The sequence below is a fragment of the Euprymna scolopes genome, chromosome 11 (genome assembly GCF_053919585.1).
Source record: "Euprymna scolopes isolate OS-2025 chromosome 11, ASM5391958v1, whole genome shotgun sequence".
Classification (NCBI taxonomy): domain Eukaryota; kingdom Metazoa; phylum Mollusca; class Cephalopoda; order Sepiida; family Sepiolidae; genus Euprymna; species Euprymna scolopes.
In genome coordinates, this window is record NC_136492.1 from 88,946,988 (window position 1) to 88,972,822 (window position 25,835).

The following is a 25,835-nucleotide window of genomic DNA, read 5'->3' on the forward strand; positions in this document are numbered from 1 at the left end:
GGCCTAACGTTCATAGGAAACATGAGTTGGAACAATTATATTGAAAACATTGCCATGGCCGCTGTGAAAAAGGTAGGCTCTCTCTACCGTGCTAGAAAACTACTGACACCTGAAAGTATCCTATACCTCTATAAGGCTACCATTCGCCCATGTATGGAGCATTGTTGTCACATTTGGGCTGGTGCATCTGCTACTAGTCTCTCGCTCCTAGACAAGGTTAAAAAAAGAGTCGTCAATCTGATAGGCCGTGAACTGGCATCTAAGCTTCAGCCTCTTTCCCATCGACGAAACGTTGCATCCCTCTGCCTGTTCTACAAGTATTTTAATGGTAAATGCTCTGACGAACTGCAGACACTTGTGCCCCCACGACGCAGACACCCTCGACAAACCCGACAGGCAGCTAAATCCCACCCCCACACAGTAGAGATCCCTAGATGTAAAAGATCTTTCTACTCCAGTAGTTTCTTCCCCAGGACCGCTAGACTCTGGAATTCCATTCCAGGATCCTGCTTCCCTAACTGTACTGACATGCAGAAGTTCAAGTGCAACGTGAACCGACATCGTGCTGCCCAAATCCCTACATAGTGTAGTGCCCCAGTAGTTGCTGCCCCTGATAGTAGCCCCTTACACCTGAATGGCAATGTACCTTGTTTGGGGTGAAAATGTAATTAAAAAAAATTTCAATGCTTCTATCAGGACTGAAGGTCCACGTCTATGTGGAAGAAATGGGATTTTCCAGCAAGACAACGCTGCGATCGACAAGCACGAGAATACTTTTCTTCAAATAATATAGAATTTTTAGATCATCCAGCATGTTCTCCGTTTCATCGAAAATATTTGAGGATGGATGGGAAAAGAAGTGTTCAAGGATTGAACCCAGTATGATTCGATATAGGAACTTTTTGATTCAGTTTTCTGTACATGGGCTAAAATTCCTTCGCAACTGAAAAAAAATTAGTCGCAAGCATGCCGACGAAAACTTTTGAAGTAATTCGTAATAATGGAGGCTATACTAAATACTGAGACCCTTTTTAGTAATTTATAATTGCCTTTTGTTAGATAAATTATCAGTGGTCTTATCATTTTGACCAGGTGAAAATGTTTTTTTTTTTTTTTCAAAAACAATTATTAGATCAGGGTTAAGGTTTCGAATGAAGCAGATTTAATTTTTTTCAATCATATTTTCCCTTTTGGAAATGGTTTCAACCATTTCTTTGATTAAAAATTCGATAATATACGTAAACGCTTACTTTCCTAAGTGGTCTTATGATTTTGAACAGGACTGTGTATATATATATATATATATATATATATATATATATATATATATATATATATATATATATATATATATATATATATAGGCAGCATTTTCTCGGTTAGACAAATATTATTGAATAGCACGGAAGTATTCTGTTTTACAATTTTCCTTTTTATTTTCTCCAATCTCCGAATAGTCCTTTTTGCGTTTTTCCCGAAATTGTATATGTTGGATCCATAATCGCGAGCGCTTTCGACAGAATTACTTCTATCATCCTCAGGCATATTATAGGAATAAATGTAGAAAGAAAGAAAAAAAATTATATATATAAGTAAATTATAATATACATATATATATTTATATATATATATATATATATATATAAGTAAATTAAAAAAAACAATCTACATTTATTTCTACAATATGCCTGAGGATGATAGAAGTACTATTATATATATTGGACTGCATTCTATCTAAAGAACTATTTTGCATTTTGGATCAACTCGAGAGGAGTTTCATTCGAGCTGAAATATAATGCGCGGTTTGTTTTTATGTAAGTTTTTTACATATCCAATATTTTTTTCATTTTTTTATTTGGCAATTTATAACTACAATAAATTGCAATTTCACTTAATGACTTAACTAGCAAATTCTAGCATTGCTACAAATATAATTTGCTGATTTCTTTATGTCCTCTGATGAGAATAAAAATAATAAGAATAGCATTCTTTGAAACTCCGCGGAATAAGGACTTTTTAAATTGTTTTTGGAGTATTCGGTCGAACAATAAATTTTGATTGTAAAGTTCAACTTACAGTTTAAATATTCTTTCTCTTATATATATATATATATATATATATATATATATATATATATATATATGTATATATATATATATATATAAGGAGTTCAAAAGCTAAGGCTTTCTATTTTATATTCCGCCCGAATAGATCAGAAAGAAGTGCAAATTGCACTGTTATGATAACTAACATATGCATTCATAACCTGACAAATTCATCTCTCTGTTGCAGATATTTACGATTATAGACTCGACGAAATAATCTCTGCCACGAATGTGCTTCAAAAGCTGCGACGTCTCATTGAATTCATGGCAAAGGTAAAGTGGAATGTAAAAAATAAAACACACGAGGTCATTTGTTTTAATGGAAGCACTCCTGCTTCGTAACTCTTCAACATTTTGAGTTAAAAACAGATAACTTTACCTTTAAAAACGACTCCCATGCATATATATACAACTTTATATATATAATTGAATTCCAAAGTCTAGCAGTTCTGGGGAAGAAACTACTGGAGTAGAAAGATCTTTTACATCTAGGGATCTCTACAGTGTGGGGGTGGGATTTTGCAGCTTGTCGGGTCTGTCGAGGGTGTTCACGTCGTGGGGGCACAAGTGCTTGCAGTTCTTCAGAGCATTCACCATTATAATACTTGTAGAACAGGCAGAGGGATGCAACGTTTCGACGATGGGACAGAGGCTGAAGTTTAGATGCCAGTTTAGGGCCTATCAGATTTGCGACTCTCTTTTGAACCCTGTCAAGGAGCGAGAGACTAGTAGCAGATGCACCGGCCCAAATATGACAGCAATACTCCATACATGGGCGAATAGTGGCCTTATAGAGGTAAAGGATACTTTCGGGTGTTAGAAGTTTTCTAGCACGGTAGAGAGAGCCTACCTTCCTTGAAGCGGCCCTGGCAATGCCCTCGATGTAATTGTTCCAACTCATGTTTCCTGTGAACGTTAGGCCAAGGAGCTTGAGAGACGTACTCTCAGATAAAGAGTCGTTGGCCATTGCTATAGGTGGTAGAGAAGGTTTCTTGTAATTATTGAATGAAACCAGTTTTGTCTTGGTGGCATTGAACGTTACCATCCATTTTTGTCCCCATTCCACTACTGATTGGAGGTCATCCTCTAGTGTTTCTGCCATTACTTTAGATATATTGTTTTATATATATATTATATATGTATATATATAAGAGCAAGTAGTTAATAAAACATGTTAAAAACACTTTGAAAAAGAGTTAAACGCATATTTAATTTGAAAAGGAAACACTAAATAAGTGGATAGTCCTTAATCTGTGGAGTTTTGAAGAAATACTTTCCTTCTCATCAGAGGGTAGGATTTAGCAAAACGCAGGATGGAATTTTGCTTGCAAAAGTATTTGATGAAACTACAATAATTCAAAGATCTTACTTGATAACAAAAAGTGAAGCAGAGAGATTGGGTGAAGAAAAAAGTGATTTCACGTAAAGGGATAATCTGGTGAAAGGTAAAGTATCCAATGACTGTAAAATCCAAAAATGCAGAATCCAAGAAAGTTGGTTAAATTTCCATTCGCACAAGTAAAATCCAAGGGAATCGCGTAATTGGAAGACGGTCCAACATAATCCGAAAGGCAGAAAGCCGTGGAATAATTCACAAATAAGTGCAAGGAAAAGGGAATGAATTGTAATAATATTATTTAAAGAACGATAAGATGTGCGTAAAAAATGGAAGAAATTTAAAACTCGACTGTCGAGGCAAGGCTAAATTAAGACAAATGAGTGAAGAAGAAATTATATATATATATATATATATATATATATATATATATATATATATATATATATATATATGACTATTTTGTGAAGGTATTGAATAAATATTTTTATGAATAAATATTGTTATTTCAAAAAATTAATGTTTTTCAATTTCTATGCATTTCCTTATCACGCACGTAATGGTCTTTTTTCGTAATTTTCATAAATATTTATTGTGTTACCTATTAAGCTCTATGATGTTTTATTGTTATAAAAAAAGCCTTTTTTTAGAACTTAAAGCTATAAATTTAGTAAAGGTGTTTCTTTTATTCACACAAAGATTTTAAAATATAATGGAGGTATTGTATTTTATAATGTTTAATTAATGAAAACTGAAAATTTCATTAAAATTGATTAATTTCCTGTATTTTATTAAAGGTTAAAGTCAGGTAAAAGGGTCAAAGTGCTTATCAAAATGTTTCGATTATTAATGTCGGCGATTAAATAATAGGTTGCTTGAATTGGGTAACAAAACAGATCTTTCACGCACAGAGGACTTGATATCATTTCAGAAAGAAATCGATAACAATAATAAATAGTCAATTCATTATTAATCATTTTTTATTTTATATATATATGTATATGTATGTAACAACATTCTTTTTATATATATGCATGTATGTGTGTGTATCTACACATATATTCATATATATATATATATATGTGTGTGTGTGTGTGTGTGTGTGTGTGCGTGCATAAAAATTAATTGTATTATTTATTTTTACACAAGTGTTATATTATTACATTTAAAAATGATGTCTAACAGAAGAATAATAATTTTCACAGTTGGAACTTACCGGCTGACATATAATTGTAATAGTTCATCGTTTGATTAAAAGTCGACAAAATGCAGAAATTAATGTAAAAGTCTCATATATATATATATATATATATATATATATATATATATATATATATATATATATATATATATGCATAAAAAGCACAATTTAATTAAGCCTGTCTTTTAATTTTTTTAAATTAGAACAATTCCTCAAAAAATATTGCCGATATTATTTTTTTTTTACATTTACATGACATCTGAGCACAGTTGAAAAAATAATTTAATGCTGTTCGTGGAAAGTGTTCGTGTTCTTTAACCATCGGCTTTTGTCAGCTCGGGAGATATTTCGTTCGAGAAATATAATTGGGCATTTGGCTAATGCACTCAATCGGATGTACTTTGCCAGGTTCAAATATCATGTTTCATTTGATAGGATAAATGATATTATCAGGAATCACTTATTTAAACAAGTGTGTCTTGCAGAGTTTTAGCAATTATTCTGCTTCTCTTAAAGGCATGCTTCCCTTTGCTTCCACGGATGTTTGTTATGTTATCCAGGAAGCATTTATTTTAAAAAAAAAATCTGTTTTCCAATATCGGTAATTGGAGACTTCGCTTAAATAATGCATATATTTTAAGTATGTTATTTCTGCTCGAATTTTATCTCCACTTGATCATGAGAAACCATATCAACAAGGATTTCCTATGTGAGTAGGTTTTGTGTAAAGATTTCGCAAAAATTGTCGTGATGTGTATAAAGTTCTTTGATTTTATTATCCGCGCTATTACGAACAACATTAAAAATTGTAGCTCGTTTGAAATGCCTTCGTTCAGTAAATCAATCATTTTCATAGTATTTTCAGCCCATTTGAGATGTTTTTCTCGTTCTGACATAGTAAACGGTTCGCAAGCACGTATTTGGCGATTTAAATTCGCAGAGCAATGTAAGCACGTACACAAGGAAACATGGCTCAGAAGGTTAGTGTATGAATTCAGATTTCATCTCAAGCTTGTTTTGCTAGACATTGACATGACGTTACCTGGTTCAAAGAGGAAATGAGAAAGAGTAGTAGAAAGTTCTTCGTTGGCATATAATCTCCGAATAATTAAAAAGAATTATAATTTGATATCAAATAGGTTAGTCGGTTTTAGTCACAGTCTTCACAATAACTCGTTGTTATATTTCGTCATTTACATTAAGGTCTAACTGCGTTTACTGGTATAACCGTAGATGCGTAAAACCGAAAAAAAACTTTGGTGTTGATTTAGTAATCGTAGAATGTTCTCAGCTAATACACGCAATTGAGAAAGTGGCTTTCAGTTTTAATAATAGCGTCGCTTACTTAAACATTATAATTCAGAGCAATACACACACACACACACACCTATATATATATATATATATATATATATATATATATATATATATATATATATATATATATATATATATGGCGGAAACTGGTGTGTGAGATTTTGCAAAATAATTACCGTTATTTCAATTAAATGTTTTCGTTTTAGTCTCGCTGGATTTTAAAGTCTAGAAATAGGAAGTTTTTTTCGCCGTCATCTACCGTTTCGCCTTGTATTACTTAAGGAATTGAACTATTTTGTTAGCCAAAATACTGCATTGAGGTTGTTCCTTCCGCTTTGTATATTATATCCAATTAGGTAAATTGGACATCATTATCTGTTTTAGGATGATCAGCGATGCCTTGCCGATAATTGTTGTGTTTTTCTGACTGCCTTTAGTGGTGTAACATTGGTAGAGTCCGTTTGACCTCTGTTGGCTGTAAAGGTATGTCTTAATTCTGTAATTGGAGCAGTCTGTTGACTAATAAAACCCATTATGAATTGATTTCAATGTGTTACGATAAACGTTATCATCTATCATCACATATCTGGGGGGATGTTTTGCAGATTTATCAGAATATTTGGATTTCTTCAAGCTGCGGGCTTGGAGCTTTCTGTCGCCATTTTCCCTAGTGCTAGTCGGGATTTTTTCATGCGGCAAACCACTGGCTGCTTCGCCATGTATTAATAACGGTATTGAATTATTTCCTTGGGTAATGGCCCATACTGTGGGCGTTGTCCTAGGTTCGAATATTATCTTCGATTGGGTGAAATATACATCATCATCCGGAACCCCATAGATGGGGAGCTTTTGTGAAGCGTCTTTACAGTAGTTGCCGTTGTTTCCGCTAAGTATGTTCATTTCGGTTTTCTCGGTTACCATGGTGGCAACCGGAACTTTTTCCTCTGGCAGATCGTCATGTACAGTGCCTTGCGTTAATCGAGTAATTGAAGTATTTGGTTTGCTAGTACCGTCCATTGTTGTTCTGGATTCGAATATTACCTCCGATTGTGCAAAATAAATATCATCATTAGGAACGGCATAGATGGGCAGTGGCCGTCCACACGTTTTACAATAATTATCGTTGTTTGAGCTAACTGCTTCCGGTTTTGTTTCGCCGAGTTGCGCAGTTATATATGACGAACTTTCGTTTGACTTATCTTCAACTGTACTGCCATGTGGTAATTCTGAAATGGAACCATTTTGCTGGCTAATGGATACCGTTGTGGATGTTTCTCCCGGTTCGTTTATCATCTTAGAGGAGGTGTCATTGTGATTATCGCGCAAAATAACATATCTTGGCAGGTGTCTTGGAGAAAAATCAGAATAACCGAACTTGTTCGAGCTTGGTGCTTCAGACTTTGTGTGCGTCGTGCTAATTGGGAGGGATTCATGCGATAATGAGTCTATATTTCTAGGTTTTAATAAGATCTCCGGTTGAGTAAAATAAACATCATCATCTGGAACCTCATATATGGACAAATGTTTGGCACAGTTTTCACAATATTTGTTCTTGTCGGAGCTAAGTGTTTGCGTTTTTGTCTGGCAGGCCTTCGTGGTAAGGTCTGAATAGTTTTTGTTAGGCAGACTTTCGTCTGTTTTACGACGTGCTAACTCAAGATTAGAATTATTTTGTTGTTTCTTTATGCGCACTAATGCATATGTATCTCTCGGTGTTAAAATCATCTCTGATATTCTGAAATAAATATCATGATCAGGAACCTCAGATCTTGGCTGTGGTTGTCCACAGTTTTCGCAATAATGTCCGTTTGTGCTGAGCCCTATTGTTTCTCCTGGGCTAGTTTTTGTGATGGGACATGAAAAGCTTTCGTTCAACAGCGCGTCGTCTGTTTTTGAACGTATTAATTCGGGAATGGACTTATTTTGTTGGGGTTTCCATACAGATGCGTGTGTTTTTCTCGGTTCGAATATCATCGCCGATTTTTTAAAATAAACATCGTAATCTGGAACCTCACATCTGCTCAGGTTTTTTTCGCAGATTTCACAATACTTGTCGTTTGAGCTTAGTGCTTGCGATTTGGTCTGGCTAAGCTCCGTAATATGATTTTGGTAGCTTTCGTTCAATAAAGCGTCCCCTATTTTATCAGGCATTGATTCAGGTATGGAATTATTTCCTTGGTTTTTACTTATCGATTCGTGCGTTCTCGGTTCGAATATGATCTCCGAATTTTGAAAAAGGACATTGCGATTCGGAGCCTCGTACTTGGGAAGGTGTTTGGCACAGGTTTCGCAATAATTGACGCTGTTCAAGCTAAGTGCTTGCTTTTCGGTCTGGCTGGCTTTTGTGCTGTGATCTGAACACCATTCCTTCAACAGACAGCACCCTGTTTCATTGTTTTCATGATTTTTGCATACCGATATGCATGTCTTTCTAAATTCGAATATAACAACTGATTCTTTAAAGTAAACATCATGATCAGGAACTTTATAACTGGGTAAGACTTTTGCGCAACTTCCACTACTGTTAATGTTGTTTGAGCTTACTGTTTGCGTTTCGGTCTGGCTAGCTATCGCGTTGTGCCTTAGAAATCGTTCGTTAGACACACCCTCGTCTGTTCTGCGGCATATTAATTCCACCTTGAAATTATTTCGTTGGTTAATGCTTTCTTGGTCGTGAGTTTTTCTCTGTTCGCATATCATTTCTGATTTTTCGAAATAAACATCATGGTCGGGAAGCTCATATCTGACAAGATGTTGTGCACAGGTTTCGCAATAATTTCCGTTAAACGCTTGCGTTTTGGGTTTAGCGACTTTTATTGCATGACACTGGATGCATTTCTGCAACGCTTTGTCATCTGATTCCCCATGCCTTAACACATTAACTTGAGAAGTTAATTCGGCATTCCCTTCCACGAAGGTGGTTCCTATCGGTTTGACATTAGTTTTTGTTTCTGTAAAATAATTGCTTTCATCAATAAATACAAATCTTGGTAAGTTTTGTACAGACGTTTTAAGATAATTACATTTGGCCAAGCAGGACATGTTGCTCCAACCGGCTTTTGTGCTGTCGTCTGGGCAGCTTTCCTCCGACAAACCTTTGTCTGTTTTCTCATTTCTTACTTCAGCATTTTGTGTGCTAATGTCCTCAACTGGCAGCGTTTTTCTCAGTTCGAGCAAAATCTGAGATTGTGTAAAATAAATATCATCATCAGTAACACCATATATTGGCAGGTGTTCGCCACAAATTACACAATAATTTCCGTTATTTGAGCCGATTTCTTGCGTTTGAGTTTGAGAGTCTTTCACCGACAAATCGCTGTCTGTTTCACTGTAGGTTAATTCAAAAACTGAACTATTTAGTTGGTTAAAGTTAGCTAATGCGGGTGGTTTTCGAGGTTCCGATATCATCTCGGATTTTCTAAAATAAACATCGTCTTCAGGAACATCATATATTGTCAGAAGTTGTGAACAATTTTCACAATACCTACCGTCGTTGGAGCTAAGCGCTTTCGATTTTGTTTGAGTAGCCTTTGTGCTGACACCAGCGTCGTTTTTACACAATATACCGTTGTCTACTTTGTCAGTCATTGATTCAATAATAGCATTAGTCTCTTGACTAATGCATTCCATGGATTGTGTTTCTCTCGGTTCCAATATGATTTCCGATTGGGTAAAATAAATATCCTCTCCCGAAACCTCATAGCTTACCCGGTTTTTTTCAGGGATTTTACTAGAACAGCTGTTCTTGCCGGAGGCATTCTCCGTTGAAGCTTGGATACTTTCATTAAACAAATGGTAGTCTAATTTGTTAGAATCATACGCAGGTATTTTCACATTTTGTTCATTGGTGCATTTATTTGATGATATGCTTTTCGGTTCGACTTCGGTTTCGTCAAGATAAACATTATTATCTAAGATTACATATCTGGGTAAGTTTTGTGCGACGTTTCCAAAGTAAGGTTCATTGTTATCGCAAGATGCTTGCGATTTCGGCCCGCCGCCTTTGATGCCGTACCTTGAATTTTTCTTCGGCGACAATTCGAAGTCTGTTTTGATATGTATTTTTTTAGGAACCGTGGCATTTTGTTGGCTAATGCACATCATTGAATGCGATTTACTCGGTCTGAATATATTCTTCGATTGTATATCACTATCATCGTCACCGTCATCATCTTTATCCAGAATCACATGACCGGGAAGGTGTAGTGAAGGTCGTTCAAGATAACTGTTGTTAGCAGTGCTAAATTCTTGCGTTTTGAACCCGCCGATGTTCGTATTTTGAGCTCGGAGATTTTCTCTTGAGAATGCGTTACCTTCTTTATGATGTCCTGATTTGAGAATTAGAGCATTTTGTTTTGTTATGCTCATCGGTGATTTTGTATACCTTGGTTCGATTTCCGTCTGCGGTTCGTAAAGCTTATTATACCGAATAACATACCTACAGAGGGTTTTAGCAGAATTCATTAAATATTTGCTATTTCCCGAGCTGTTAGCGTTCTTTTTAGAGTCAACAACATTCACGTTGAAGCCTAGAGAGTTTTTCGGTGGCAAACGTTGGTGAGTTTTGCGGTGTTTTAATTTAGGATTTGGGCATTTTTTCTGGTTAATGGAAACGACTGAGGGTGTTTTCTTTTGTTTGAATATGATGGATTTTTTCAGATGAACGCTATCATCACGGACTACAAATCTTGGCAGATATTCTGCCGTGTTCTCACAGCAATGATCGTTGTTCGAGTTTAGTGTTTCCGTTTTTATGGTCCGATTTTTTATGTTCCACGGAAATCTTTTCTCCGACAAACCATGGGTTTTTGTATCAAGTCTAGCTTCAAGATTTTTATCAATGTTCTTATGAAAGCATTCTAGTAAATGAGTATTTCCCTGCTCACCTATCGATTCCGGTTGTGCAACGTAAACTTCATCCTCCAGAATCACATATCCAGGCAAGTGTAATGCTAAGCTTTCGCGATAATTAACATTGTTTGAGCTAGTTGATTGCGTTTTTGTGCCATCAGTGTTCATGGTGAAACCTGGAGTGCGTTTTTCTTTCTGGCAAACCGTGGTCTGTTTAGCGTAACTAATGACGTAGTTTTTTTTTCAATTCGATGAATTTCTTTTCCAGCTATTCTTGAAAGAAGTAGATATGGTTCGGATCGAGATTTTTTGTCGCATCAATTTTTGTAATGATATATGTTTGACTCAGGGTGATATTTTCCAGAAAGTAGATCCACAATTATTCTACAATAGTTTACATTTGATGCAGGTTGATCTCTTTAGAAAGCAGTTTTTCTTTTATTCTGTAAAAAAAAAAATAGAAAGATATAATGAACTTCATTACGTGAATACCAATGTTTCGTTAATTTCTACCATTATATAAAATGAACTTTATTTGTGTGTGTATGTCTGCGAGTTCGCTCCCTATGGATTCGGAAATGACCGGATCTATTTTTATGAAATTTCAAACGAAGGTAGTTTATGTGCCTGGCAGTGTTCTTAGATATGGTTGAGTCGGAATGTCTTTAGTATAAGTATCGAAAATCGAAATCATTTTTAATTCCATTTTCACCCCAAACACGGCACAATGCCATTTTGATGTTGGCGGGGGGGGGCTACTATCAGGGACATAAGTTGCGGAGATACTATGTAGGGAATTGAGCACCGAAATGTCCGTTCACATTATATTTGAACTTCTGCATGTCAGTACAGTTAAAAAAGCAGGAACTCCGAAGGGAGTTGCAAAGTCTAGCAGTTCTGGGGAAGAACCTATTAGAGTAGAAGGCTTTCTTACATCTAGGGACCACACTATGTAGGAGTGGGTTTCGATGAAAGAAGGAACAGGTGATTTTGACAAAAGTTAAAATCTTACACAGCCTAACATCACAAATGCATTTGAGAAATTTTATTACTACACAAGCCGAAAGGCTCAACGTATAAAATCAAGAGTAGTTTCTTTAATATGACAGTGTCACATTCAAAATTAATGTTTCTGTTTAAAGCACAATTTCATAATGATATTGGACTTTTTCATTTTAAACTTAAATTCAAGCCATTATCACCGCCCAGCCAGTAATGACAGGCATGGAAAATCAACAGTGTGTCCTGTGATATGACAAGTGCGCGTTCAAAATGAATATTTTTGTCTATAGCACAATTTAAGAATGATACTTGACTTTTGCATTTAAAACTTTAATGCAAGCAATCATATAAAAATAATTTTATAAAGTCAACAGTGCAATGGATATTACATTTTTTTACATGGGGTCACCACTTATCAAGGCCTGGAGGACACTCGAGGATAAAGGTTATTCGGTGTAGAGTAGTCAATGGAATAATTTCGTAGTAATTGTTAGTAGTAGATATTTGGAAAATTTGATTACTTAATGGGACGGTTCATAAAGAATTTGTTTTCGTTGGACTTGAAGACAACCAAATTGTAGTCAGCTGGAAAACAGACAAACGGAAGAGAGTTCCACTGGCGTGCAGTTCTGAGAAAGAGGCTTTGTCCATGGAATCTACGTCTCGGTTTAGACACAGATAAAGAGTGGTAAAAATTATTGACACTGGTTTAAGATAGACAAGTGTTTTTCGTGAAAATTTGGCGAGGGATGACGATAGGTTGAAGCTCACACGAGCACTTGCCGTGGAAATAACGATAAAGCAGAGATAGCTTCGCAACGTCTCTTCTGTGGGAAAAATGTTGCAGGAAGAGAAAAGGGCATTCTCCACTAAACTCTGAAGTAGATTTTGAACTCTGTCAAGGCAGGATAGGCTGCTTCTAACAGATCCTGCCCAGAGAAATGCATCAGCAGTGAGATATCTACTGGGGTGGTAGAAGGATCCCACCATTTTTCTAGCGATCTTGGAAACAGAGTTGATGTACGTACTCCATCCAGATAAGGAGTAAAGGTGAAGCTCAGAAGCTTGTCGGTGAATTAGTCACTGCGAGAAACATTTAAAGTTTCCTCAAGATGCATCGCGATGGGTCTCCAATTACAACAGCCAATAAATCGATTTGATTGAAAAAAATGGGATATTTCATCGATTTCAATGAGAAAAATACTATGGGAGTGTGAAACATTCATTCGGCATAATTCAACACCGGGCAACGTTTGGCCATTTGACGGATTTTGCGTTGTCTGACTTACATATAGACAAGAAGAATAATCGCCCCATGTCACGAACAGAAATACTATGCCTCAGTTTATGTCGGGTGACAAAGATAAATCTTACTAAACATTATGTCTAAAAATCTTCAATTTTGATCGAAATGAATTACATGGTTTTGATTCTAAAAAAATATATAACCTGTAACTCTTAAGGGGCCGTGTAACGTTTTCCGGGAACAGATACGTTGTAGTTTTCAGTCGCACAGCAGAGAAAGAATAGAAAGAACTTCAGATCGTTTTTTATTTATAAAAACGACTTATTTTCTCATTGTTACGACTGTGACCTAACCCACGTTATCTCGAACGTTTTCTTTAACGTCACTCAACGTGATCAGGAATGCGCTCCACATTTCCAACGTGATCGTTCCCTTTCTCTTTTTTACAGTATTTTCTTTTCTTTCCTTCACTTCGTATGCATTTGTTACAGTCGTAATAATAAATTGATAATTTTACTGATATGTTATCATTATACATCAAATCCAACAGAAATATGAAATGGTTGAATATTCCATTGCGTGGCTATGTTCGTTTTCTACTTCCTCAATATCATTTTAGATGTTCCGAAGAGACACATATATGGGGAATATTTATTAATTGATTTCTAATATCCTTATTTCACAAAAATTTGAGGCAGTATGTACTCCTTTATAGTAAACTGAACAAATAGTACATATTATGATTTCCTATTGTTAAAGTCGTGTTTCAAAATGCATAATGATTGGTTAATTTGCTTGGGTGGGATTTTAGTATATATATATATATATATATATATATATATATATATATATATATATATATATATATATATATATATATTATTATTATTATTATATATCTTAGCATTTCAGCCCGGCGTTGCCCGGGCGTTTGGATGTGTATGTTGAGCAAAAAAAAACAAAAGTGGTTGTAGGAAGGCAGGCTCGAACCCGTACTGCAGAGGAGGAAAAGAACGGAGTAAAACCTAACGTTTATGCTGTTACGACCACCGCCAAACCGGAAGCGACATTTTTTTTAATTAAGGCTAGGCAATCTAAAGGGGAGGATAACTTTAAAAAATATCGGCGAAAAAAGTGACCCCCCTGTAGAAAAGTGCCTAGTTGGAGGGGAAGATATTAAATTTTTTTGCCAAGTTTTTGATGAAAGGTCGAACTTTAAAACGATACTGATTTTCGTAAATTCCGTCGCCTGTATTGAAGGTTTAAGACAGGCATGCAAACAGACATACATACATACATTTATATATTCGTAACTAAAAATTCCCGACCAAACTGATTAAAAAGCTTGCCCTATCTCTGAATACACTTTATGTAAAATTTCAAATATTTAGACCAATTGTCTGAGTAATTTGGAAGACCGAAGAGGTCATTTTTTTTAATTTTTGACACCTATTATGACCTCTTAAAATTTATTGTTTTGGGCTCATATAAAGTTATTAAATTAGATACATGTCCAAGGAACCCATATCTAAAATTTGAAGTGCGTAGACCCAAAATTTTCGAAGGAGTTTGGCAGTGTTCTCAAAGGTTAAATCGTTGAACTTTGACCCCTTAATCGCCAAATTTCTAGCACGAAAACCGGTCACATCGATTTTCCCAAATCTCAGTACCCTGTATATCAAATTTCGAGTCTTTAGACAAAAAATTGACAGAGTTATTGCGTATGGAAATGTACACAAACACACACACGCAGACACACAGACACGCTCACTTATATATATATATATATATATATATATATATATATATATATTGTTACGAATATATATATATATATATATATATATATATATATATATATATATATAAACGTGTTCAAAACGGATTGAAGAACTTGTTGGGAATAGTTGTAAGCGTCTCTGAGGAGTGACTGGAGTGAAGATTTACAGTTCTACGGACGAGAGGTAATAGTCCATCCTTTCACGAAACAGCTGTAAGAGCTTAACGCCAAAAAAGTGAATTTCTATTCATTTAGGTTGTGATTTTATTCAATTTACGTATATCTATATATCTATATATCTATATATATATATATCTATATATATATATATATATATATATATATATATATATATATATATATATATTGTTACGTTATTGGGAACGACGAAGGAGGATTACGTAACAAAAAGGAAAAAGGAAATAAGTTTTTGGTCTTCGGGTTCGAACGCATGCGGTATATCAAACAAGAGGGGAAGGGAACACTTTTCTCAGATCAATGAAATAAAATAAAGTAGGCACAGTACACAGAACGGAGGCAAAAGCGGTCTTAAATTTTCTAATCAACTTTATTACAAATAAAATAATAGGCTAAGAGAGGGGAGATGAAAATAATTAAATCAAACAATAAAAAAACATCATGAAGGGGGTCTCACGCTAGTGCCCAAAAATGCCAACGGAAACTACATCAATGAAAAAAAAGGGCAAAACAAACGAATCGCCGATATGTCGCACGGAAAAGTATATATAGAGAGAGGATTTACAATTGATATGTTTTCTTTTTTGTGAGGCTTCTTTGGCATTCTGTCTCTGTTTTAAGGTTTCTTTTTTTTTTCTTCTTCATGTTGGGCGTTTAGTTCGGAGAACTCTTATGTTAGTTTATAAAGTTCGTAAGTAATCTTTTTTTTTCAGATTGTTCTGTTCAAATCTTTTGTAAATCAGTTTCATGTTTAGTTTTAAATCGATGAGTGTCCGCATTCATCCTGGCTTTCGCCCATTATCAATAAAAACCTGAAGCAGGGTTTCATCGTCCGTTCGCCGTGATGGTTTTTTTAGAAGTGTGTCCAATAATAGGTAATTTTTCTTCTTCCTCCTCTCTCTCTCTCTCTCTCTCTCTCTCTCTCTCTTTATCTCTTTCTATCTTTCTATCTTCTCTGTTTTCATCCATATTTCGCTTGTCTCTCCTTTTCCCTTCTATGTTCACTGTTTGGCGCTAAGAAACCCGGGACCAAAATGGGTCAGAAAGTGTGATGACCGGATGACCTGTCAATTCGCTCTTATACTGAAGTGGTGGGAAGTGTTAATATCTGTTGAACGTTTTATTCATCTCGTTCCTCCTCTCTCTCTCTATCTATCTCTCTCTTTCTTTCTCTCTCTCTCTCTCTCTCTCTCTCTCTCTCTCTTGCTTCGGCGACAATTCAAATAACAAAAAAGTCTAGATGTATTCTTCGTCGGCTAAAATAAGTTAAATTTAAAGTTTCCACTTAAAACCAATCTATTTTTAGGATTGTGTGACATGTCCCCACCAAAACAAATGCTTTTTGTGGATGATATCATTTTAGCGCGATTTAATAAATTTATTTATATGACTTAGAGAACAAAATATTCATAAACAATATAAAGCCCACCATATATGTACGTTACGTGGACGACATTCTTAATTTAGCTGAAAATAATGAAAAGATGTACCAACTGCTGCACTTTTTTCCAAAAAGTTAAATAATAATAATAAAATTTCATTTTTTGATATCCTTATTGACACGAAATATATATATATATATATATATATATATATATATATATATATATATATATATATATATATATATTGCACATTTGAACTTTTCTCTTAATGATTTTGAACTCATTCCATTTGTGATTTTTTTCCAAGGAATTCTGCCTTTTGGATCATTTTAGACCATTTGAACTTACCTGTTGGATTGGAAGTTTTTAATTCGACCGTGTTTGGATTTTACCATTCTTGGATTTTTTATCCTTCACCGGACTATCCATTCATGTGAAATCTGTTTATCATTTTTTTCTTTTATCTCCTATTCCCCTTACCTCATGCTTTTTTTTTTTAACCAAGTAAAATCTGTGACTTACTTGTGGTTTCATTAAATACTTTTACATGCAAAATCCGATCCCGCATTTTACTAATTCCTGCCCTCTGATGAGAAGGAGAGTATTTCTTCGAAAATCCGCGGATTAAGGACTATCCACTTATCTTGTGCTTTCTGTTTTTAAAATTAAATATGTTTTTAACTCTTTTTCAAGATGTTTTTAACATGTTTTATTAATTATTTGTTCATGTATATATATATATATATATATATATATATATATTTATATATATATATATATATATCTATACTAGCGAGGGGTACCCGGCGTTTGGAGGTGTATGGAGGGGAGGTTAAAAAAAGTAAGTATGAGGATGTAACCCGAACCGTTGAAGCAAAGTTGTGAAAAAAAAAAACGTGCGAGGTTAACCATTGTCTACCGCGATATGCTTATGGAAACACGTTTTAATTTATTCAATTACTTGGATATAGCAGGTGCTCGTTTTAATGAGTTAATGAGGACAAGTTTGACTGCGGGATTGTATTCATTTACTGCTGAACGCCCCCCTCCCCAAGATGTTATAGGAGATGGACTAACCCACATGCGGCGAGCGACAAATATTGAATATTTATCTTCCCGAAATCGAGCAAATTAAATAGACAGGCGAGCGTCGTTGTTTACTGTGAGATATTACGATTTATATGTGATATACAAAGTTTTAAAAAATTGTGAAGCGAGCGACCGCTTCTTCTCTGAAAGAAGCCTTTTGTAGACACACAGAAACAGCGAACACACATACATACATACATTTTCGCTTTCATATATATACTAGCGAGGAGTACCCGGCGTTGCCCGGGTGTTTGTAGGGGTGTGTGGTGTTAAATAAAAAAGAAACCGGGGGGTAGGATCGAAGCCAGAACCCCTGAGGCGAAGTTTGAAAATAAAATTGGCCAGCCAGAATGAAAGATGTTTGAAAGTCCTCGAGCGTTACGACGACGACGACGATGACGATGTAAGCATTATTATAAGCGAAGTAAGAAAAGAAAACAACGTTTTAATTAAGCGGGGGGGGGGGGTAAAACAAAAAAATAACGTAAAGCAAACGAACGAACGTTACGTGAAAAATGGCTTAAATAATACAGGGTTCAATATTTAAATTTAAAAAATCGAAAAAAAAATCATCTCACACCGCGATTCGAACCCAAAACGTTTAGATAATGAACCAAGCCCTTAACTACCTAAGCTAAAGAGACGTATATAAAGGTTTATCAACTATTTAAAGGAAATCAGGTCACGACGTCATGACGTCATCTGACGCATGCGTTGTTGACTCTCGCCCTGTCGAATCTGTCTAGACATCTCTCTCACTCTCTCTCTCTCTCTCTCTCTTTCTCTCTCTCTCACTCACTCACTTCGCCTGCCTTACTCTAAAGACTGGAAAATGGCGTCTAGCTGTTTTTATTTAAAAAAAAAAATTCGATCGTTAATATCTTTTGTAAGCGTATTTTTTTTTACTTCACTTTTTTTTACTTTATTTTTCGTTTAACTATCGTATCTACTACCTAATTTGAACGTTGTAATAACTTTGGTAACGCTGCCATAGCGTAGAAGTTCATAGTTTAGCTTTAATTATTATTTTTTTTTACCGATAACAACATTTTTAAATTCTAAATTCCGACGGCTATTAGAGGTTGCTGACGTCAAGATCACGTGACATGACTCAGCGAGTTTTAAATACAAGTTGACCCAAAATAAACGCCCGCGTGTATACTTTATGTATAAGAGTTGGCGGTCGTATTTTTTGGGGCAGTTGTAAATCGATTTAAAAATATGTAATGTTTAACATTAAAATGTCACTTTTTGGGGGCCCCCCCTGCAGAAAATCGATCAGTTGCCGCACTTCTGATTGTCACTTTGGGCAGATTTTTCGGTATTTGTCGTCCGGAAGGTAGGGCTTTCATATGAGACCAAGTTTGTGAATTTTTGTTGTGTCTGTCGAAAGTTTTTAGCAGACACGCAAACATCCATACATACATACAAACACACACACAGATACATTTTCGCTTTTATATATATAGATAAAGAGACCGAGCGGGATAGATAGAGAGAAATAGAGAAATACGTAGTAATGTTGCTTTTAATTTAAGGATATGCGAATTAAGGTTTACAAAGAACTAATTATTATCCAAGAAAATTAACTGTGTTCGCCAATAAATGATCCGAGAGAGAAAGATGAAAGGAGAAACAGGAAAAAAGAAAAGGAAAAAGGGAAGAATGAAAAGACAAAGAGAAAGAATGGGGAAAAGACAAAAGGGAGAATAAAGGAAAAAGGGAAAATAAATGCAAGGAAAATGAAGAAATATATAAGTGCAATTAGGGTGAGATAAGAAAGGATGAAAGAAATGTAGAAAATAACAGAGAAAATGGAACAATCTAAGGAAATGTACAAGGAATAAAAGAGAATAAAATGAAAAAGAAGATGAAAAAGGGGGAAATATAGAAGAAAAAATAGTGAAATGAAAAAGAGGAAATGGAACAAAGTAAAATGTTAAAAAAAAACAAAAAAAAACTAAAAATGAAAACTTTAAAAGAAACCCCTCAAAATTAAGGCAATAAAGATGGCAGCCAGAGAAAAGACGAATTAAATCAGAGATGAGAATTAAAAGAAATTTTCTGACTTAGTCTAAACTAACGTACGTCTACAGTAGATATCTCCTCCGCCTTCTTCTAGTTCATGCTATTTTAATTGAGGTTTCCAAAGAAATACCACCTTTGCAAGATCGACAGAAAAACAAACTCCGAAAGGTATATACCATTTAATACAAACTGAACCCATGTCCTGGTGTTTATTAACAAAAAATAGGTACTTGTGCAGAATTTGAATCAGACGTAACTAACCCTAACCCTAACCCGCTCGGCTTTGATTGAAACATGACGTCATGCGCTCAAGTTTGACTGTAATTTTAAGTAAGACGCCGATCAATTCACGGCAAGAGAGCAGACGATCTTTGGGGAAAATGACGTAAAGACAAATTCAACGACACCAGCCGGGAGCTTCTCGACAGTTATCTCTTCCAGTTCATATGGAGAAAAAAATTTGGTAATGACCGGTTTGTCATAAAATGTTAAACAATATATAGGAAAGCTATTCGATTGGGTTGGTAAAGATTCTTCCATATCCGCTGTCTCTTCTCACCCACCTGAACAGCGTCTGATGCGATCATAGAAGGGCCTACCTAATCCTAAGGCAATGTCCCCTCAGTCTTCATTTAATTTAATTTTTAAAAAATCAGTCTCCCAACCCAACCATACGGGAAAAAATATTCAGAGAAAAGAAAAAAAAACAAGAAAAAAAAGTTTACTTTAAATTAGTTACAAAAATAAAGAAAAAAATGTGAAAAATAAAATTATCTTAAAAACACACGACGTGCTTTAAAAGTAAATATGAAAAAAAAAAAAAAAAAATGTTTTTCTTACTAGTTTTGTTCAATTTTGTTACACAAAAAGTGGTTGAAAAATGTAGCTTTCTTGTTGTTTTTTTTCACTTATAAAAATTTGTTATAAGAAAAAAACAGAAGTTTTTACGGTAGAGAATTGTTTGTTTGTTTGTTTTTATTTTCGTTATATTATTATTTTTTTGGTGATTATATTTTAATGTTTAATTTTTGGTGATTATATTTTAATGTTTTCTTTAGTATTTTCATTAACCGGCGGTTGACGTCATGTTCCGACTAAAGCCGAGAGGCCAGTTAGTTATGTCTGGTTCAAATTTTGCACACGTACCGAAAAATAGAAAATGTAAAAATAATCCAAATAATCAATATTATCAATCATCACCCAACAGCAACAACAACAACAACAACAACAACAACAATAATAATAGTAATAAAATAATAAAATAATAATAATAATAATAAAATAATAATAATAATAATAGTAATAATAATAATAATAAAAATAATAATAATAATAATAACAACAACACAGAACTGGACAAAGGGATACGGAAAATGCAGAAAGTCAAGAGATAACACCACTAATAGTAGAAGCAATAAGAACAATTCCGACAAACCTTGAAAATGAATGAGAGAGATTGGAATCAGAGGGGCAGCTGCAAAGGTACAACGGATAACAATAAAGAAAACTACTGAAATATTATTGAAAACCCTTCAATGCTTAGACTAATACACATGAGCTACAGGCACAAACCGGACATATAGAAACTGCTACAGAGGTAAAACACAAAGAAACACCACATAAAATCATGTAAACTGAAGATGTAGGATTTTAAATTACGCTTCCGCGCTCCTGCCCCCCCCCAAAGTTGTAGTGTCACCATAAACTGGGCCACAGCACTTAATCGAGGAGGATCAAAGAGGGATTGAAAGATCGAGGAGAGAAAGCACTAACCTGACTTCAACTGGATGAGTGCGAAAAGGACTGGGACTTCGAGGAGGCTTATTGACACCCAAATTATTGTGAAGAACAATGGTCGCTATCACCAAGAAATCAATGGTAAATGGCTATTGTGATAACACAAACTAATTTGCAAAGTTTATCGAAAGAGGTCGTAAATATTGGAAAACTGGGGAGCCCGATTGTCTCTCAGACTCTAGGGAACACCACGGGTTGTTCTCAAAGCGAATTCTTAGATGCTTACCTTTGTAAGAACGTCTAGTGAATAATAATAATAATAATAATAATAATAATAATAATAATAATAATAATAATAATAATGGTAATAATAATAATAAGAATAATAATAATAATAATAATAATAATAATAATAATAATAATAATTTAAACACTGAAAGGATAATTATGGCAGCGAGAGACACCGAAAAAAACAACAAAACAGAAAACAGAGAGACAAACGACAAAACGAGAAAAGAGAAATAGGAAGAGAGACAACTCCACGGAACATTCATAAGAATGACAAGAGATGGGAATAACGAAAACACCTGGACATGGATGAGAAAAGGACATATAAACCGAGAAACTAAATCTCTAATAACTGCAGAACCAACCATATGAAAGAACCAAACATATGAAAGCAAGGATCGATAAAACACAGGAAAACAGCAAATCCAGACTCTGTGGACAGAGAGACGAAACGATAAACCATATAGTAAGTGAATGCAGCAAACTGGCCCAAAAGGAATACAAAAACAGGCATGACCAAGTGGGGAGGGCGGTGCACTGGGAATTATGCAAACGAGTGCATTTTGAGCGTACAGACAAATGGTACAAGCATAAACCCGCAACAGTGCTCAAAAACAAGAACCACAAAATGCTATGGGACATGGACATACAGACGGACAAACCCATCCAAGCAAGAAAACCAGATGTCGTAATAATTAACAAGAAAGAAAAATCCTGTCAAATCGTAGACTTTGCTGTCCCAGCTGACCACAGTATGAGTATGAAAGAAAAGAAGAAACGAAGCAAATACACAGAGCTAACCAGAGAGTTAAAAGGGATTCGGATGATGAAGAAAATCAAAATAGTACCGATAATAGTAGGAGCACTAGGAACAATTCCGAAAAACTTCGAAAAAAGAATGGCAGAAATAGAATCAGAAGAATAACTGCAAAAATACAACGCCTAACGATAAAGAAAACGGCTGAAATATTAAGGAAAACCCTAGAATGTGGGGAATAGCACAAGACAATATAACAAAGAAGCGTTACAGGGAATGAAGAACGCCGAAGCTGCATATCTACAAGTTCTACACCACCATCATGCATCCCTCATTGTCTCATCACTGCCCCCCCCCAATAGAAAAGTGATACCAAAGAGCCGAGAAGAGTCAAGAAGGATAGAAAGACCGAGGAGAGAGCGCTGGCCAGACCTCCGCTGGACAAGCAGGAAGAGAACTGGGATCGTGGGGAGGATTAGTGCCACTCAAATTCCAGTATAAACCAATGGCCACTACCCGGGAGAAATCAATGGCATGAGGCTGTTGCGATGACGCAGATTTATTTGCAAACGCTATCGAGGAAGGTGGAGAGAGCTGGACGTCTGGGAAGACTTGTTGTCACTCAGCTTCCAGAGAACACCACAGGTCTCCAAACCGGTCGTTTGTTGACCTGTTTGAAAGCTCCATGTGAGCCAATAATAATAATAATGACGATGATCTAGAGAAAGCTTATTTGACTGAAATTCTAATGATTGCCAATGAGAAGTCAATCGCAAACGGCTGTTGCGATGATGTAAATTAATCTGCAAGGTTTATCGACAGGGGTGAAGAGTACCGGTGATCTGGAGAGACTTTAGAGAACTCAACCGGTTGTTATCAGTGAGCAATCTCTGATAAAAACTCCTAGTAGTAGTAGTAGTAGTAGTAGTAGTAGTAATCTATGCTCCTATAATTTTTTTTTGTGTATATATATTCCCATTACAATTCCTTTTTCTATTTATTTTAAAAGAAAATACAACTTTGTTATGTAAGGGTCGTGAAATTGCATGCAAAGGATCTAGCTAATTGTCATATTCTTTTAAATATATATATATATATATATATATATATATATATATATATATATATATATATATATATATATATATATATATTAATTAATTCCCTATTAGGTTTTTCGGGGGTTTTTTATGGGATGTCTATATTTAGTTTACTGCTACATTTAATTATATTCATGCAGATATTCAACATGATTTACGCTTGCGTAATATTTGCATAAAAATGTTATATTTTTATAGTTATATAGTTACACAATAGTTTATATAGTTACACAAACATCTTTCTATATATATTTATGTATGTGCATGCATATATTTGTTTAAAAAATGTAGCCTATCAAACTCCTCTGTTAGTTTTTGCTCTACAGACATGAAACGTATTCGAAACCATGCGAAACTTTATATTTGGGTTTTAGCCGGGGTAAATCGGTGCCAAAGTGTGAAAATCAAAAAATGGAATTTGCCAGGTGAAGGTCGAACGACGGCATTGCGAATACGCATGCGTAACGTAATAGCTATTAGTCCATGTTTTAATTTTTAGCCTTGCAGCAAACATGTTTTCATAGCTTAGGCACTAAGACAGTGGAAAAATAAATCGTAAGCTAATCGTTTTGGTTTCAATTCTCTGTAATGGCGCACGAGTCATTTTTTTTTTTAACTTTTTTAATAATTACTATATATTGGGTCTAATATTATATAATAATAAATACGAAATCTGCATTAATGAATATATTATATTTAAGCGTATTTCACGACCGGGCAATGCCGGGCGGCCTGCTAGTGTGCTATAAAACCTTCTAATCAAATAGCTTTTTCCCTGGAACTGCTAGACTTTGGATTCTCTCCCAGGACCCTACTTTCCTGACAGTACTGACACGTAGAAGTTCAAGTGTACTGTGAACAGACATCTCGCTTCCCCAAAACATACATAGTATCCCTGCCAATATGATCCCAAATACTAGCCCCTTATGACTTAGTGGCAATGTGCCTTGTTTGGGGCGAAATAATAGTTATAAAAAATGTATTACATGTGGATTATTTGGATTATTCAGAACATTGTTCGCATCTTGAGTGCTATTTTCATAACGTTTCAGCTTCGGTAACTGCAAGGACCCGTGGCGTAACGGATGAAGTACTAGGTGATTTTCGAGTGTAAGTGACACATTTCTGAAGGTTGAAGGTCCATCATCAATGCCGGCGATACTCCAAATAGTTGCGAATTATAATAGACTGCGAAATTCCATGCAGATTCCCGAGTTCTGACAGAAAGATTCCAGAATTCAACAAGAAGGACCTTATGAAGGGCGGAGGTTACATCGGCCGAAACGTTGTGAAAATAACCGTCAAAATGAGCAGAGCAGTCCGAAGAATGGACCTAATCCAAATAAGTAATCCTCATTTAAAAAGTTCAGAAAAATAATTGAACCATTTTGATTATTTGAACTACTGGTTGTTACCTTTAAAATGTTTCGGCAGATGTAACCTCCGATCTTCTTCACATGTATATTTTCTTACTTGGAAAACTTTAAAGTCGGACCCTTTGCACTATACGGAGTTTCAAACATAAATCATGTTTGAAATTGCTATATAAACGCATTTTATGCTAACTGTCTACGCATTAAAATAAATAACGATGGCAATATTGAAGGAATTTCAATAATTTGCAATTACACATATTTAGTTCAACATAGTATGTCGCACAAGAATATATCTCTTGTCAAGGGAGAAAAAGAGTCATAAATAATGTTAAGTTTTAAATAAATATACCTGAAAAAAGGTCGGTGGTTACATCGCGCGAAACGTTGCGAAAATAGCAACTAAAATGAGAATAATAGACAGCATAATTCAAATAATACATTTTATAGATTATCATCTAAAAATGTCGAAACATAACTTCATAAAATCTAAAATTATTTAAACTAAAAAATATGTTCCAAAAATTGTCTCAAACCTTCAAATGCTTAGTTATTTCTCCTGGATAACATCGGGTTAATCGTACTCGGTTTACGAGTTTTTTTTTTTTTTCTTATGTTTTTAATTTCTGTGAAAAACAAATAATACTTTCATAATCATCCATTATAAACAACATTCCCAGTTGAAATGGCCAGCGACTGGTATAAGTACAACTACTATGACGTCATCAATGGAACAAAAAGTTTCAATAATGTTTTAACTCTAGCGTAAATGGTGTTCATTTTTCGAGCTGTCAGCTTCAAATAGATTTCGTGAAAACTTCTGTTCACCCCAAACACGACATACGTCACAATCAGATTAGCACACCTTTTCTCGTTAGTTTTCAACATTGAACTTTGTCAATACATTCGCCCATGCATGGAGTATTGTTGCCACATCTGGGCTGGTGCATCTACCACTATTCTCTCCCTCCTAGATAAAGTCCAAAAAAGAGTTGTCAATTTAATCGGTCCCACTTTATCAACTAAGCTCCAGGCTCTGTCT

At 35.0% G+C, this 25,835-nt stretch overlaps 1 protein-coding gene across 1 annotated transcript; it reads right to left on the reverse strand.

Annotated features, from left to right (window-relative positions):
- Positions 1–6,104: 6,104 nt before the first annotated feature.
- LOC145287957 (uncharacterized) lies at positions 6,105–25,534 on the reverse strand. Its single transcript, XM_080135907.1, has 2 exons — positions 25,330–25,534; positions 6,105–11,253 (listed from the first exon to the last, which is right to left on the reverse strand). The coding sequence occupies exon 2, from the start codon at positions 10,976–10,978 to the stop codon at positions 6,479–6,481; it is 4,500 nt and encodes a 1,499-aa protein (XP_079992033.1). The 5' UTR covers positions 10,979–11,253; positions 25,330–25,534; the 3' UTR covers positions 6,105–6,478.
- Positions 25,535–25,835: the final 301 nt, after the last annotated feature.

Excerpts from the sequence above, each read along its gene's own strand:
- LOC145287957 (XM_080135907.1), bottom strand. The coding sequence starts at position 10,978 with ATGAACACTGATGGCACAAAAACGCAATCAACTAGCTCAAACAATGTT.